The sequence below is a fragment of the Physella acuta genome, unplaced genomic scaffold (genome assembly GCF_028476545.2).
Source record: "Physella acuta isolate Inbredline_101_S28 unplaced genomic scaffold, ASM2847654v3 ptg000807l, whole genome shotgun sequence".
Lineage (NCBI taxonomy): Eukaryota > Metazoa > Mollusca > Gastropoda > Physidae > Physella > Physella acuta.
The window spans coordinates 1-17,334 of NW_026732325.1; the positions used below are offsets into that span (position 1 = coordinate 1).

Below are 17,334 nucleotides of genomic sequence, written 5' to 3' on the forward strand. Positions count from 1 at the left end.
CAGGGTCACATTTCTGAATGGCAAAGATCAAGGTCAGGGCAACCAGGGACTTCTGACCGCCAGAAAGCTGTTGCATGTCTCGCATTTCGGCTTTATTTCCGGTAAATGAAACCTACAAAAAAGAAAATTTGGTTTCAATCAAAAGTTTTAAGTGATACTGCTTGAATTAATTTTAGTCTCTATTTTGTTCTTCCAACATTAAACAGAACCAATATCAAACCTTAATTCCAACTCCTGTAAACTGTTCTACCAAGGGGATGTCAGCTTCAGCACCCTAAAAATGATACATTTTTTTTACTTCAACATTCTATGCACGCACAACAAGAAGTAATTTTATTCTTGTGTAAGACATTTTAAACTATCTGATTTAAAATGGCTAGAAAAATGTACTACACAAAAACATAATCTAGAAGTAAATTTTAAACTATCTGACTTAAACCTTTGAACAGTCTAAAAACATATACTAAACAATAACTTACATCTCCTTCAACTTCGCCTTTTTTCATGACCAGAACACCATGACCTTGTGGTACCAGTTTCTTAAAGATTTCACTGAAGTATCGAGATACCTGTGATAAGGAGCAAACAGATATAGTTCATCTTAGTAGTTTTTAAAAGCTAAATTTAGGCGAATAAAGTTTATATCAATATTTTGGTCAATACTTAGTGGCTACAAACCTGTTTAAAGGTCAACTGAATGGCTTCATATTTTCTGTGGTCAAGGGCATTCATCAAATCTATTATAGACTGGGGAAAGATTGAATTAAAACAAAGTTATCATTTGAGCAAAATGGAATGTCTGAGTAGCTAACTGTGTCCTGACCATCTAACTTAATCTGACCAGTGTCCTAACCTTAAGTCAGACATATCCATGTGACCTGTCTATACTCAATATCTGACCTTACTAATGTGGCAATCTGACCTGTTTGTAGTGACCATCTAGCATAACTATGAGACTGGCATGTCCTAAATATCTGACCACTTGTCCCAACTGCCCTATCTATCTGAGCTGACTGGCCTAACTATCTGAGCTGACTGCCCTAACTATCTGAGCTGACTGCCCTAACTATCTGAACTGACTGCCCTAACTATCTGAACTGACTGCCCTAACTATCTGAACTGACTGCCCTAACTATCTGAGCTGACTGCCCTAACTATCTGAGATGACTGGCCTACCTGCTGAGCACTGTCCAGTTCCTCTTTTCTTTTCATAAGCTTCTCCTTTTGGTCAGAGAAATTGACAAATTGATCCAAAGCTTTTTTGTTGACATGGCTGTAGCGTTTCAACTGTTGGTTACAACTTTCTAGCTTCTTGAATAACTGGAAAAGTAAATTACATTTTTATAATGAAATTTAAATGAAAAATTAATCTACAAGGTAAATCGGGTGTGTAAAAAAACAAATCAAGTTAAAATCAAAATTCTTTTGACTTGCCTGCTTTAAATTCATATTTTGATATTTTTCAAATGCATCTGATGGAAGTGAGCCTAATTCACGAATCTTTTTCATACAATCTTCTTTCTGTTAAAAAGAGATTTATAAAATTAAAAAATATTGTATGTTTATCACTAAAGCAATTATGTGTTTCTTAATCAATAAATATAAATACTAATTTAATTGATTTTCAAAATCAATGGAAAAAAAACCCAACTTTATTGGGTATTGTTACATTAGCCAAGATTACTTTATCATAATGTTTAATAGCATATGATTTTAGCTTAATATAACAAGAAATATCTAATATAGATGAAAAAAAAATAATCAAACTAACCTTTTTAATAAGTAAACTTTGTTTTTGTGATATTTTATCTAATTCTTTGGCATCTTCTCCAATTTTTTCTTGAATATCTCGTTCCTTACCCTTAAAATATAAAAAATGTTCATGAGAAAAATTACAACACAAATTTTAAATGGCAAAGAAAGAATATGAAAAGCCAGTATAGTTTTTTTTTTGCCTTAAAAAATTATTTACCCTCCATAACTCTAATTGCGTTTGTAACTGTTTCTGTTCTTTATTTAACTTTTCTATGCTACTGTCAGTTTCTGTAAAAAAATAAAACATTTTAAAAAGGTGTAAAAAAAACAAAACAACATAAGGAACAGCTTATCTTAAAGCAAGAAATCTTAACATTTTATAATGAGAATGAATTCATACCAGTAGTTTGTGCTTCAAGCTCTGCTACACGTTTTTCCACTTCAATTTTTTCAGCTTTGTATCCACTTAACCGTTTGTCTTGCTCCTCTAAGCTTACTTCCCTTAAATCCTGTTGAAGTCTTTCTCGTTTCTTTGTCAGGTTGTTGTTGAGAATATTTTCTAATTTATTTTTCTCTGTCTCAAGCTGTGTAACAGAACAAAAAAAAACATTAATTGAAACATACATACATACAATACACGTATACTAATTTTCGGGGAATCTGCTTTTCAGATCATTTAGATCAGGGGTCTCCAAACTTTTCAACCCGAGGGCCGTGTTAACTATCAAATATCAGTTCGGGGGCCAGTTTCTTCCGGGCATCTCTTTGGGGTGCCTGAGCCCCCCCCCCCCACCTAAGAACATATACCCTTTTTCCCTACGCCCCAAAGAAATATAAATTATACAGAAATATGTATAAATTTCAGCGACTCATCCAACGCAATTGAGAAATGGCGAAACTTGCATGCATTTTTTCACCGTTTGAGTCACAATGTTTTCATCAATGTCTGCAACACGGCGGGCAATGGTATTTGCACCCAAAGCTACATTTTCAAATCGTTTTGAATTTTCTTTTAAAGTTCCTCAGCGACCTTCAACAAACATTTTTCCGTGGACAAAAATATCTCCGCGGGCCGGAAGAGAGGTCCTTGCGGGCCGCATCCGGCCCGCGGGCCGTAGTTTGGAGACCCCTGATTTAGATCATTACTAGTGTATCTATTTTTTAAAAGACGGTCTATTTACAATACAATTTGGTAAAATCTTTATGAGAATAAAAGTAAGTAAAGTTCCCCATTGAACCTAGCAGTTCATAGAGGAAATGAAGTAGGGTTCATCTATTCTTAGCCTACGGCATATGAAAGGATCAGCACAATTCCCAGAAACCATTACTTTCTGTAATGCCAGTCAGGTTCTCATTAGAACTGAGTGGACTTAGAAATGTCCTACAAACTAAACAAGATTTAAACTTGAAACTTTCAGGCTGCAGTCAAGCGCTTTACTGCCTGACACCCCGCCCTATTTTATGAGCAGAAACTCACCTTAATTCTCTCCTGCCAAGCTTGCCTGTTCTCTTGGGTGAGTTTATTAATTTGATCATTGAGAAAGTCAACTTGTCGCTGGTCTTCAACACTCAGTTGTGATTGCAGTTCTGTACCCAGCTCTTCTTTTAGTGCTTCTGCCTGGCCTTTCATTGCTTGTAAACTAGACTCCAGACTAGCAACACTCTTGCCCTAAAAATAATTTGTATAAGAAAATATTACTTTTAAAATTATTCATGGATAGTTATCAAACAAACAATGACATAATTGTGGTTGTTATTGAAATAAAACCACATACCTTAAAAAGAAATCTATCTTTGATACAGAAATGAGACTTACCCTTGAAGGCTGTGTGTTTTGTAAACTGGATAACTCCTCTTTCTTTAATCTCAGATCTGCTTGAACTTTTTCATATGCATCTCTGGAAAACAAAAATATTATGAAACTACTGTACTGATTCTTTAATCGACCAGAAAAAATATGTTTTAAAAAATGCTACAGTATCTCACTTGTTTTTGCTGTTTTTAGTCTCTAGTTTTTGCATCTCAGACAACAGGTTGGTTATATACTGCTCCACCTTCTCCAGCTCCACCCTGTGACTCTGATACTCCATTTCTTGGGCCTGCTTCGCCTCTGTTAATTCCATTTTACTTTTTTGCAGGTCAAGCCTCGACCGCCTTGTGTCATAATAGCCTCCTGTTAGTGCTCCTCTGCGGCTAACTTGGTCACCTAAAAATTACAAGAAAAGAAACAAAATAAAAATCATAACAGAACCACTTTTTGTAGATGCTGAAACCACATGCTTATATAAAGGAGATCCCACCTTCTAAGGTGATGCAGTCAAGGTTTTGTGTTCTGGCAAACTGAGTGGCAACTTCCATGTTTCTGGCTATCAAAGTTTTACCAAACACGTGTTTCATTGCTGGGTCAAACATTCTGTCAAACTGAAGTTTTTTTATCATGGCCACTGCATCCTGTAATAGAAGCAGCAAAATGAGCAGCTAAAAAAACACAACTACTCTACTTACGTAATTTTACCTAAATGTTTGTTAACCTTTAAGAAATGTCTCAATTAACTCAAATAATCTATTCTAAAGTTTGTAGAATACTTGTAAAACTTACTGAAGTATCTGGGTAAGGGGTGTCTCTATTCTCCAGCCTGTTTAAGGGCATGAACGTCACCTCACCAGGTAAATGGAGCCTATTCATTTCTTTCAGCAGTATGGTACCAGTGCGATCTGTATCAACAATGTGGTGGAACAGCCTGGAAGAAATAAGAAAAAAAAAAATTAAAACATCAACACTATTGAATTATTAAATAATACAGAGTTTATAATTAGCTTCTTTGATTTTAATTAACAAATGTCAATTGTTTAAACAATTGGCAGATCCCTAGTGCCAATTGAACTATGTCTAGTTTCAAATTGTAAATAATCCCATGCAGCCAGCCATTGGTAAAATAATGTTTATTTTAAAAGAAAACTTTTCAATATGATTGATAATGCATCCCTATTTATAATTTAAGGCTAAAAATTAGAGAGCTTTTTTAAATAAAAAATAAAAATTTTCTCTATCTAACAGTAAAATATATTTTAAATGGCAGGAACGTACCGGGAACCAGCTGTAACTTCAACACAAGTGTAGTAGACTTTCTCACACTCAAAGGCTTCAATTAGTAAACCATGATAACCATCAATGACTTCTGGGTATTTATTTTGTTCCCTAAATGATTGAAGAACTTTTTGTATACTGTCGATGCCATTCAGCATACCCTAAGAAAAAAAATATGCAGAGTAATACAGAGAAAATATGAAATAATGTGTACACAAAAACACCTATAACATAGAGTTACTCATTTTCAAATGGAATTTTATTTTACCTTCCCAGTTAAAGAACGCAGACCCTGCAGTCTTTTGTTCAGTTCTTCTGTTGTAGTAGTTAGCTGCTGCTGAAGGGAGTTTTCTTGGCGCCACAGAGTGCTATGGTTAAAAAATTAGATGATGTTACAAAGATCAGTATATTACCCTGGTGACAAAATAAATGGGATAGAATTCATAGGTTGATTTGAGTTCAGTCATCTTAACTTTCCTGGACTCAACCCATTTGAGCTGAGTGGTCAGGAATGTCCAGGCACAATCAAAATGTCAAGCTCAAAGTGACAAACTCTACTTCATCTACTAAGTCTCTGTCAGACTTGTTTTACAAGTAAAAAAATTTTTTAAACTAGTTAACAGCTTGTAAATTTATAAAACAGCTTGAATTTTATTTGAAAATGATGGTTAGTTTCACAATGGCAAGTCTAATTTATAAAGCAAATAAAGCACATTATTTGCAATTTTTAAAAAATGGTGTATGTAAATTAATTAAAATATTTAATGAATTCACCAAAACTTACTTCCTGGTGTTTTGTTGTGTGTCCTTATCTGCCTTCATTTCAGCAAATTTACGATTATTTTCCTCAATACCCTGCTTTCTGTTTTCCAAGTCCTTTTCAAGTTCCTACAAAAAATGTATTAAGTCATAATGATAAGTTATGTTCATAATACAACTAAATTAAAACATTCTTGTACAATCACCAGAAGAATAAAAAAAAAGCATGCAATAATTCAGCAATATTAAATCGCAACTTACGCCGATCTCTCTTTGGAGATTTGCTGTTTGGCCTTGACCTTGCTGCTGAGCATCTCGCAATCTACTTATCTGAAATTCAGAAAAGTTTGATTTAAAATGAACATAATATAAGCCAGGAAACAGATCTAATTCCCAAAGTAACAAAGGACATATTATAATCAAATTTGTTGCTTAACAAACCAGGAATAAAAAATAAAAAAACACAATTAATAGCACAAACACATTCAAAATTAAGTTACCTACACTTTCTAAACCGGACAAAAATTTACATCTATGCCATGTAATCTAAAATTCCACAATATCAACAACAAAATATACCAATTTATTGCTAATTGCAGTTCATTGCTAAACTAAAACCTGTGGTTTTTAAGTATAAAAGTATGTCCTGAACTGACCTGCTCTTCCTTATCTTTAATTGCTTTATTCAAAGACTTCAGTTCTTTTTTAATCCAATTATCTCTGTCTTCACGAGACTGAAAGTGACTTCCCCTGCCTTGCTTGGCATAAAGTTCTTTCCTTTTCTGATCTGCTTCTGCAAGTCTGAACCAACATACATACCATATAGTAAATAACTTTTTTAGCTACATTGAAACTTCATTTTAAAATACCTAAAAAGATAGATGCTGACATTTTAAGTCAGTTTTTGAGTAAGTTAAAATCACAACCAACATAAACAAATATACAAATTTTAAGAAAATTTATACCTTGTAGAACACATTTCTTCATTATCAAGTTTGTTTTGATACTCTTGGCAAATCAAATCATACTGTGCTTGGGTATTTTTAATTTTTTCATTGACTTTTGCCAATTCTGCTTCTGTTTTCGCCTAGTGAATATAGACAGTGTTTAAAGGACTGGACTTTAAGAATTAAAATATGAATTGTAATGTGTAATCAAATTCACTTTTAATTAATCTTCTATATATTATACTCAAAATTATTGACCAAGGGGAAACAATTATTAAAGACAATTACAAGTTAAAGAACAGAAGCATTTTTGACTCATTTGTGATAAATAGCTGCAAATCTGATTTTAAGGCTTATGATGACTAGCTATGTCATAAAACTGTTCTGTAACTAACTAAATGTAAACTGCAGCTAAACTAAGACTATCATAATGTCTTTGCAAGTAAAATTACTGGAAAGGCAATTGAGAATGAATTGGAATGTCCTTGTTGCAGCCTTATGTCACAGCAGAATGACAAGCAAATCTAGTCTAAACTTGCATTGTGACAAGACTAATCACATACAAATCACAGGATTTGTTACCTTGGTGTTTTGATTTCCTCTTTGATCTTCAACTATGTCTCTGATGCTCAACTCTAGCTTAGAGTTTTTCTTGGTCAGTTCATGGTATTCTGCAGACAGACTTTCCTTTTCCTCAAGTGATGCCTGCATTCTGGCTTTTAGCTCTTTCAAATCTTTGTTGATGGTCTGCATGAAAATTATTAGCATTGACACAAACAGTTACTACAATACACATTTCTATGCATAATAATGTTCCGGTAGTCACTGTCAATGTTATAAAACCAAATAAATACCCTCTATTACTTACTTTGACTTTATCGTTTGCTGCAGTTAATTCATCACGCAAGGCTGTAGAGTTAGCCCCACTATTGTCTCGTTTAGATTGTAGCTAAAAAAAAATTGAAAATATATTTTGATACATATAAGCAAAGTGAAATATTACACTTATAAGATTACAAAGAATTTTTTTTGAGCTCTATTACCTCATCTAATTTCTTGCGAGTGTCTTTAAGCTCATGATCATGAATTGTGTATTCTAATGATCTGAAATAAAGCAATGCATTTTGTTGTCAGGTAAAAATTTCAAATTTAGATTTGAGAATGCATTTAAAAATACAACACAAAGCTTAAATAAGGAATAGCAGGTCAAATTGTAATAATTTTATTTTCAGTATTTATCTCTAATTAGTGTATGACAAATATATTAAGACAAAATACCTCCTCATTTTATCCCACTTCTGATATTCTTTAAGTTCTTCCTTTTCACCTTCTAATGTGTTTAGTCTTTCTTCAATGTACTTCAGAAGATCATTTATTTTCTCTCTTTTCCCATCTAATTGAATATACAAAAACAACACATTTACTATTGTAGTTACAATTTGAATAATAACAAAAAAATCTAAAAGCAGAAAGTTACCTGTTTCAGTCAATATCCCATTACTTTCTTCTTTACGCTCATCATACACTTTGGTACCAGCTACTTCTCTTAGAAGTTTGAGTCGTTGAGAATCTGGAGCAGTAGCCATTTGATTGATCTAAAGAAAAGACATAAAAACTCTTATAAAGATTTAAAAAAACTGAATGAATTAAATTATAATACAGAGTAGTAGGGTTCGATATTTAGTTTTGAGATTGATTCCCATATGCTGATTATCTGGGATAAGGGAAAGTAAAGGTAGCGTCATTTTTTGAGGTTAAACAACAACAGGTAAACTCAATTGAATATACCCTATGGAGTCAATGATCTCAAGGGCAATTATTTAAAGCAGCTATTTACCTTTCCTTGCTTGACAATGTAGTATGGATTACTACGAGAAAATCCAGCACTCTCAAGCAGATTCATGACATCAGATTTACTAGAGCCAAAATGGAAAAAAAAAAAACAATTATAATAAAAAAACTGTTTAGAATATTTCCTTGCCGGGATACAATCAAGATGATTATGTGGTAAACAATGTTATTAAAATTTAGCCACCTTTAAACTATTTTTATTATGCAGGATAATACTTACGTAACCATTTTTTTGTCTAAGAAATACTGATCTTTCTTTGAACCGATAACACGCCTCAGGACAACTTCATCCTTTTCAATCTGCGAGGGAAAAAAATAATTAAATTACATGTTTTATATTATAAAACTTACAGAAACAAACTCATGTTAATTTCTTTTAAAACTACAGACTTACCGGAATTCTGTTATCTGAGTTGTCAAAGATAATTTCCACAAAAGCACTGATTACTCTTGGGCCTGTGCCTTCATGCAACAGAGCCTGGCGTTGGTCTGGTCTCATGTGACTGAACTCATCAGACAACACAAACTGTATGGCTGTAAATACAAATTTGAAAAAAAATCTTATTTTATTGTATACAATTTTTACTAGGTAATAATTGTAATAATTTAAATAATAAAGCAGATATTAACTAATGTAGATTTTAATATAAAAAAAAAAAGAACATGTTGTGAAAGACAAAAATAATATCACTACTCACCATAAAAGAAATTACTTTTGCCTGAGCCATTTCTTCCAACTAAAATAAATAATGAATTCATGAAGGAAAAATGTAAAAAAAAAAAAAAAAAAAGTAACAACACGGAAAACTCTGAAAACAGCCAATAAAAAATTAAAGGATGTCACTAAAAGACAGTTAAATTTTGTTATTGTTCTGTTATCTATGTACCAATTGCTTGTTTTGATAGCGTCTTAAAACTAGGCAAAATCTAAGCACAATTATTGTTTTTTATATGACGTACTTTTTTTTTTACATAAATTAAGTTTATACTTACCAATAACATTATGTTTAGGACTGAATGGCTCTACAACAGTTTGATCTCGATAACTTCGGAAGCCTTGAATAATAACCTATTAAATAAAACAAAGTAAAAGGATCAGACCTTGAGTGTTTTTACATGAATGTCAATAATTAACAGCAGACTTTTTACTGCTTAATTGCTATTTAAAAAAAATGTCAGATAGATTCTACTTATGTCTGATATTTAAAATTATAAATAATTTAATTCAAACAGAAACTTTTAGAGTTTTCTATATATGCTTCAGCTTTTGAAATTTTAAAAACTATTTTAATGTACTTGGTATGTTGTTATAGTTTATTACTGTGGTCTGAACAGCCTTATAAATTGAATGAGCAAATTGACTTAAGTCCTGAATAAAATAATCAATATATAAAAACATCATTGAAAAAGAAAGAAAGAATAAAAACTATCAATTAAATTATTAATTTTCTGAAAAAATAATAATGCACCTCTATTTATATAACAACAAAGCAAGGTTAAGGGTCAAAGTGAGGCCATGATAGTCAAGACTTAGTACGCCAGTTTAATATGTCATAGCATGAATTGTGATGTGACTTTTATTCCCAAGCAATAACAATTACACACTTCAGGTCACAGTGAGTTCACACAATAGCTGAGAAAATATTGTCTGCAATAAAATTTTGCAGGTACCCCCCCCCCAAGCAATAACAAATACGTACTTGGGGCTACAGTGAGTTCACACTAGTGACTGTAGTTACAAGGAAGGGTGGGTTATCATTAAGATTAAGACTAACTTTAATCGTCATTTCAAAAACAGACAGGAAAGTGAAAAAATACTGTTCTTGAATCCTGGGTATCCTGGAAAAGTGGCGCACTGTCTCTGTACATGATAAATGACAGTTGTAAAAAGCACTATGAACAGCTAAAATAACTAAAGTGATGCATAGTCCATAATTAGTAACTATGAAATGACTATGCAGAGCAAACTGCATGCCACACCATACTCCTGACACAATCACAATAACTTTTGTTATTGTAGGAAATTTTTCCCAGTCGTAGTTGAGGAACAGACTAAATATTTTCGAAGTGACTACTCGTAAGAAGATTTTTCTCCCCAACGTCTCCACTTAGTCGGCAAAAGATACCTCTGCGCATGCGCAGTGACCTATGGCTAGGGTTAGAATGAGGATTAGGGGTAGGATTAGGGTTAGAGTTGGTGTTAGGGTTCTGCGGCTGTAAACACATGCATGCGCAGTACCATCGAAAACATCGCCGCGAAGGCAAGTCGTAGTTTCTCTCATTGTGCATGCGTATCTTATTCCGGCTAGCATCAGCCAAATTTTTAAAAATAATACTAAATAGGTAGGAAATATGGCTATTTACAACCAACTGGAAATAGCCTTGACCAAAAAAACTGACTAACTTCAGGGTTCATCATTTTTAATTTTAAAAATGTGTAGGTCTAGGAGTCTAGGGTTAGGCTTTGTCAATTTAAAAAAAAAATTCTTGTTTCTAGAGTAAAGTTCCACGCGCGGTTAAAACACCGGTGCGGCCATAGCCTGTTTATCACTTTGTACAATATTTGTTTGGATGTTTTATACGAAACTACCGATATCTGCTGTAAACCTGTCCATTTCTCAATATTTCCAGGTCAAATTCTTTTGTTTTTCTCTTGTTGGAAGTCGAGTTTTTAAATTTTAAAGTTTCGAGGTATGACGTCGTAGGCGATTCTAGTTCCCCCTATGAAAAACACTAGGTCCCGGGTGAGATGAATAAAACCAACCAATCAAAGGTTTTTATAACTAGGTTAACTATAAATAGCTTCTATAATATGTGCGGGACACTGTACATACGATAGATAAGGCTAATAAAGCAACCTGAGAGGTGGATAGGGTGGCCGCAGCTTGGGTGTCGATTACGGTGGTTTCACATCGCTGCGTAACCAACGACTTGAGCTAGACTAGCCTAGTTCTAGATGCTCTATATTTCAAGCTAAGCCTGGAATCTGCATAATTTCTATTTTTTTCTGTTGTTTTAAATTATTTCGATCATCTACTTCTTCTAAATCTAGTTTGTGTCTCTACATACAAGCATATCTAAGCAAATGTTACGTTATGTCTTGTTAGTGATTGTTACGTCCCTTTGTTATGATTATTATAGTTGCGTCCCTTGAGTCATCACTGGGTCAACTTTTAATGTGTCGTTAATTAATTTAATTAGGCCTAACATGTTTTTTTATTTGGTTTTGCAATCTATTAATTAATAATACAATCAACAACACGTTTAAAAGTGTAAAATATTTATTTTAGTTATTAAAATTTGATTAAAACGTATAAAATACGATTGTTACGCTAGCCAGTCCAGGTGGCAGCAGGAAAAAAAAAGAGGGGAAAAATATCGCAAGTAGCACTTCACTAAAACATGAATCTCAAATTCTATGCGTAGGAACATAAAATGATTGATACATATTAAGAGTAGAATGGCAGAGGAATAATATAGAGGAGTTTACACTTTTCGGACACACACCAAAAATTACGTAGGAGCGAACACTTCGTCGGTTTTTGGCTCATAGAAACTTTAATTAGCATGTCTCACGCGAAACCACGGCGCCTGCACGTAAACTGTTCATTTATGAACACTTCCGTGTCAAGTACTTCCGTTTCCTTTCTCAAGAATTATTTTTAGAAATTTTTTAACGTTGCATGGTACGCACATTTCTATTTTTACACCAGCCGGATGAAGTGACCTAGGGTTGGACTTAGGGGCAAAACTTGAACCAATCAATGCTTAGCTAAAAGGTTACACTATAAATAGCTTCTATATATGTATGGAACATCGTAAATGTCAAGGTTAATGGGTTTTTTTGTGCTTGAACAATAAAAAAGGGGTGTTCGCTAACTTATTTGGCCTTACATGGGAGCAGACAGCAACACAAAAATATTATTAAATAAGAATTTAGAGCATAAAAGGGGCTGGTTATTGAAGGGAAAGGGTCAAAATAAGGTCAAGAAGGCAGTGGAATGCGAAAGAGGAGGGGGAATCATGTGACCTGGCTTGCTTAGCAGCGTACTGCGCGAGCCGCAATGGCTGAATGGGATGAACTTTGGGAGTGTGGGAAAAAGGTTTTATACTATTAAAATTACCTCACAAACAATCAATAACACAATATAAATGCATATAATATATGTTTTTATTCATTAAATTGACTTTAAATTATTCTAAATGAACAAAAAGTGCTATGTCAGATGACGGGTAAAGGTGTCCGAACACATGTAAAACTGTATTACATGTGTTCGAACACACGTTAAGACCCCCCAGTCACTATAACAAGAATAGCTTAAGTTCTATGCGTATGAATACAAAATGACACACACATTATTAAAGTAGAATGGTTGCGGATAGATATGATACTTTTTTTTGTTTTCTATGTTAAGCGGTTACTGAATGAGACTGCATGGAATTTTTACGTTGCGTTTTTTCGCTATGTGTGTCCGAAAAGTGTAAGCTCCTCTAGTACTTTGAGTTTGTTTCTGTGTTAAACGTTTACAAAATAACGCCCGATAAAAGTTGGGAGTTTGCTATGAGACTATGTGAATGTGTGATCGGCTGTGGAACTTCACTAATAGGCATTTCGACTTCCGCTGTTACGATTCGGTACGACCACATCCTGACTTTTTCACCGTACTTGTTGAAATTCGCCATTTTTTAACATGTTAATTCTCGCCATCGGAATCGAAGAATAAAATGTATTCGATATGAATATTTGAGTTGAATTTCATCTTTTATACATACTAATAAATGAATTAGCTCCCGTTTTACATTGTCCGATACCGAAAGCGATCACAGATAATAGCAAATATTTGTCGAAATGCCGACGCTACTGAACTGGCGCATTGACAACTAAATTTCAGATATAAATAATCCTCTAAATTGTATGACAATAGGCTTAAATAGCGTGCCAACCATTTGGATAAATAGAAATGTCGATTTGAAGGGTTTTTAAGCATGGGCCAATGAGGAGTAGCGCGATAAAACTCGTAGGGGTAGGAACGAGAAAGCGTGCGTAATTTCATAATGGCGGCCGGGTTACGAGATATTAATAGATATGCGCAAACGATGTTTTTTAATAGCTGTTTGTTTTTAAATGGACTGTTACAATAAAATGGGCTTTAAAATATATACTGTAGATCTAAATTATTAGATTAAAAATGGAAAGAATGTAATTAGGCCTAATTGCTGCCTAAATAAATTATAAAATTTTAAATTAGCCAGATTTTTATTAACCTTCTTAATACCAGGTTAACTAGATCTAGCAAACTAGCATTAATGAATTGCAGATAAATAGATTATAAAGGCATTTTCAAGTAGAAAAAAATCTATATTTATTGTAAACAGTTTTTAAAAAAATAGAATCTAGATCTAAATGGAAATGAAAACACTAAAATAATAATGGGTCTAGAGATGTGTAATAATATATATATATATATATATATATATATATATATATATATATATATATATATATATATATATATATATATATATAAACTATTAGGCCTTAATGTAAATACTGACAGGCCTATCTGTAGTATCTAGATCTATAAAGTACTATAAAGGGCCTAAATTAAAAATAATAATGCCCAATTTTATAAGCTGCACTGCATTACAGTTTTAGTTATAGGCAACTATAATAGAAAGAAAACATGAACACTTTAATTAATGTCATTTAAGAATTTATCAAAGGATACGTCAACTCCACTAAACATTTTATAAATAAGAATACTGTGAAATGTCAATCTTTGAGTTTTAGCACACCTCAACACTTTTCATCAGAAACATTACAAGAACCAAAATTTTCTAAATTAATAATAACATTTTTACCATGTTATACAATATACACTGACACAAATCCAATGCTTATGGCAAATCGTTAAGTATCTTGATCATATTGTGCTGTATTTGACCTTCAAGTTCTAACTCTATACATTACCTGTACAATATGTGTACTAGCATTCTTATTACTAACACCAGAATCAATATGTAAAGTTTAATCTTTATTTTTATAGTAGCAACAAAGAAGTGCAACATATTAGCCTGTAGTTGATCATCATAGTCTAATTGCGCTGTACCATATTCAAGTTCACTATTTATAGTTTTCCTCTAGCTATGTTTATTTTACTTGCATGATTGTATTTTTTACATGCTCTAGTCCTAATATATAAAGTTTCATGATGGTATATGGAATAGCAACCTAGCTGTGCAGTCTGGAAATCCTCTTATGGCAGTCACTATAGAACAGTGCCACACCCCTTAATTTAACTTCATTATTTCTAGTTACCTCTTTTCTAATTTTTATTTTATTTGTAGACTTCTATTGCCTATATCATTGAGTACACAAGTGCAAAGTTTTATCATTATATCTTTAATAGCAACATTGGTATGCAAGTTTAAAGCCAATCACACGTCTCGAATGCAGGTTACAATGAAACATAACAAGTTAAACACTTAACTTTGAAAATTCATATAAAAAAAACTATTAGGCCTAGAATGATAAATTTGATATTTTTATCAATGGGGTATATTATAGGATTAATCTGGGTCCATTCTATCATTCTATGATAAATAGGAAAAATTTCCCAATAGGCCTATCACTAATCTAGTCCTGATTCGATCTAACCCACCCAGCATCTGGATCAAAGTACTTGAACCTACTCGTCTACTTCTATACTAGAATCCAGTCTATAACTACTCTAGATTCTAGGTATAGAGTCTAGAATCTAGATCTAGTCTAGAATCTACTTAATAGATCTAAATCTAGATCTGACTATGACGACGTCCTAACACCGTCCTACTCCTAATCAATTATCGGAAATAGGTCATCTATACAATTACGTACTGTATAAAGCTTTTGTTACACGTATGCAATCAGGAAAATAAACTAAGTGTGATCTTACCTGTTTGATATACATTTTGGAAGCAGTAAATTTTCAAACCATTGAGCAATAACAATGCTAAGTAATAGAAAAACTGTTAGACCAATGTAAACAAACAGTACTACTTGTTACGGGAAGCCATCGCAAATGGCGGCAAATATTACCATAATAATCAGATAGGTATTTAAAACAAAAATCATTCCATATTTTTTTTTTAAAACAAACACAATAATAAGCATTATTTACTTTTAAAAACAATAAAGATCAGAAAAAATAATTTTACTGAAAAACACTAATTCTTTATTATGCTTATTTATTAAAAGTTTGCAATAAAATGTTTATACCGTAAGCGACTTTTTTTTTATTCGTAGGCGGAGTCAAAAATAAAAGTAGCCTATGGTTAGACCCATAGCCTAGAGTAAAATTTACAAATCCCAACCCTTAATATTTCAGTTTGACATTTAGACTGCCGAACCGAGTCATAAATGTAAATAATTTGTAAAAAAAATATTTGGAATCAAATACTTTCGCATAGTGTTTTGTATAAGTATAGAGTAAAGTGTGTAGGTCTACATGTTGTTACTGAAAATTTAGCTGAAAATAATAAAACTGTCGTATCCAGAAACTGTTACATTAAATACTTTCTTGTAGCTATGTCTATACTTTGGTACCCCATCGGAATCTTCGAGTTGCAGTCTAGTAAACCCCCTCTACCTCCTCAATCCGCTACCTACCAACAGAAATCTCTTCGAGGGTCGTCATTTATTGGTTGGACTAAATAAGACAATATGTGACCAATGTTACTTCCAGACTTTTTTCTCAGGGGGAGGGGGGCACTTGATATTTTCGGGGGAGGGGCGGACACTAGTAAAAGTATACGTTTTCTATATAAATTCAATCTCGTTCGGGAGGGGCGGTAGACTTTCTTCGGGGAGGGGGGGATAGTCCTCCCCCCCCCGAAGAGATGCCTGAAAGAAACCCGCTGATCTCGATTGGGAAGGTCTAATGTTTCTATTTAAAACAAAAAAAAACACTGTAAAATTTCGACAAGGATTTCGTCCAAAGCTAACCTGGATATCAGCACGGCGTAGTTTTTTCTGATACAAAATCTGAATGATGGGCCCATGGCTAGAGAAGAGTTGGCAGACAAAATAAACCTTGCAACATTTTTTTTATTGAAACCATCTACTTTAAATTTGTATAGTGGGCTATAAATGTCGATTATTTCTTTTTAAATGTTTTTTGGCTTGCATTCCGACAGAGGCGTAGCGACCCTTCCCGGCGCCCGGGGACAAACTTTCAACTTGGCGCCCCCCCCCCCCCTCGGGAACAAACCTTTCAACTTTCAATTTATACCCCCCCCCCCCTTCAAACTTTCAATTTGCACCCCCTTCAAACTTTCAATTTGCACCCCCACAAACTTTTAATTTGTTTTTCCAACCCATTTTGGCGCCCCCTAAGGTCGGCGCCCGGGGACATGTGTACCCCCCCCCCCCCCGGCCGCTACGCCTCTACATACCGGTCTTTAAAAGCAGCATCTCGGAAATAACCTTTGCAATAATAAATATAGAAACACTTTCATAGTAACTATCTTCTTCATCAAAGAAGAAAAATATTATAACTATGAAATAACTGTAAATGAAAGCGGGGGTTACTGAATGGTGTAATGAAAATTTTGGAAATTCGCAAGAGAGTGTCTTAATTGTCTAAACACAAACAGGTTCACATACGATTGCACTATTTACAGGTACTCTGTTTCAAAAAGCTAACAGCATTGATGTGTAAAGGGGAAGGGGGTAGAGCCTACATAATACATTCATAGAAAGAAAAAAAAACTTCCAGTCGGAAAATGTTTTACTTTTTCTACTTTCAATTTTTCAAAAGCCTATAACTTGAGTACTATTTGAGATAGATAAATGAAATTTCACATGCAAGTAAAAAATTTGTGTAATATCTGTTGACTGGAAGTAGTAATTTTTGCTATTTCCGATTTCTCAAAAAAAACCGCATGTAAATTTAT

At 33.4% G+C, this 17,334-nt stretch overlaps 1 protein-coding gene across 1 annotated transcript; it reads right to left on the bottom strand.

The window, feature by feature from the left end:
• Positions 1 to 7: 7 nt before the first annotated feature.
• LOC131951320 (structural maintenance of chromosomes protein 3) lies at positions 8 to 15,463 on the bottom strand (the record flags this gene model as incomplete). The annotated part of the gene is made up of 31 exons (XM_059313674.1): positions 15,336 to 15,463; positions 9,394 to 9,469; positions 9,099 to 9,137; positions 8,795 to 8,934; positions 8,621 to 8,700; positions 8,387 to 8,465; positions 8,027 to 8,144; positions 7,828 to 7,942; positions 7,593 to 7,653; positions 7,418 to 7,498; positions 7,132 to 7,296; positions 6,568 to 6,689; positions 6,259 to 6,403; positions 5,864 to 5,932; positions 5,628 to 5,731; positions 5,112 to 5,211; positions 4,844 to 5,004; positions 4,355 to 4,496; positions 4,056 to 4,206; positions 3,742 to 3,961; positions 3,572 to 3,653; positions 3,233 to 3,424; positions 2,156 to 2,339; positions 1,973 to 2,043; positions 1,772 to 1,861; positions 1,435 to 1,521; positions 1,177 to 1,320; positions 679 to 747; positions 480 to 569; positions 221 to 274; positions 8 to 112 (listed from the first exon to the last, which is right to left on the bottom strand). Coding segments are annotated over exons 1-31 (3,351 nt in total), but the record flags the coding sequence as incomplete, so codon positions are not given.
• Between the last annotated feature and the right edge of the window lie 1,871 nt (positions 15,464 to 17,334).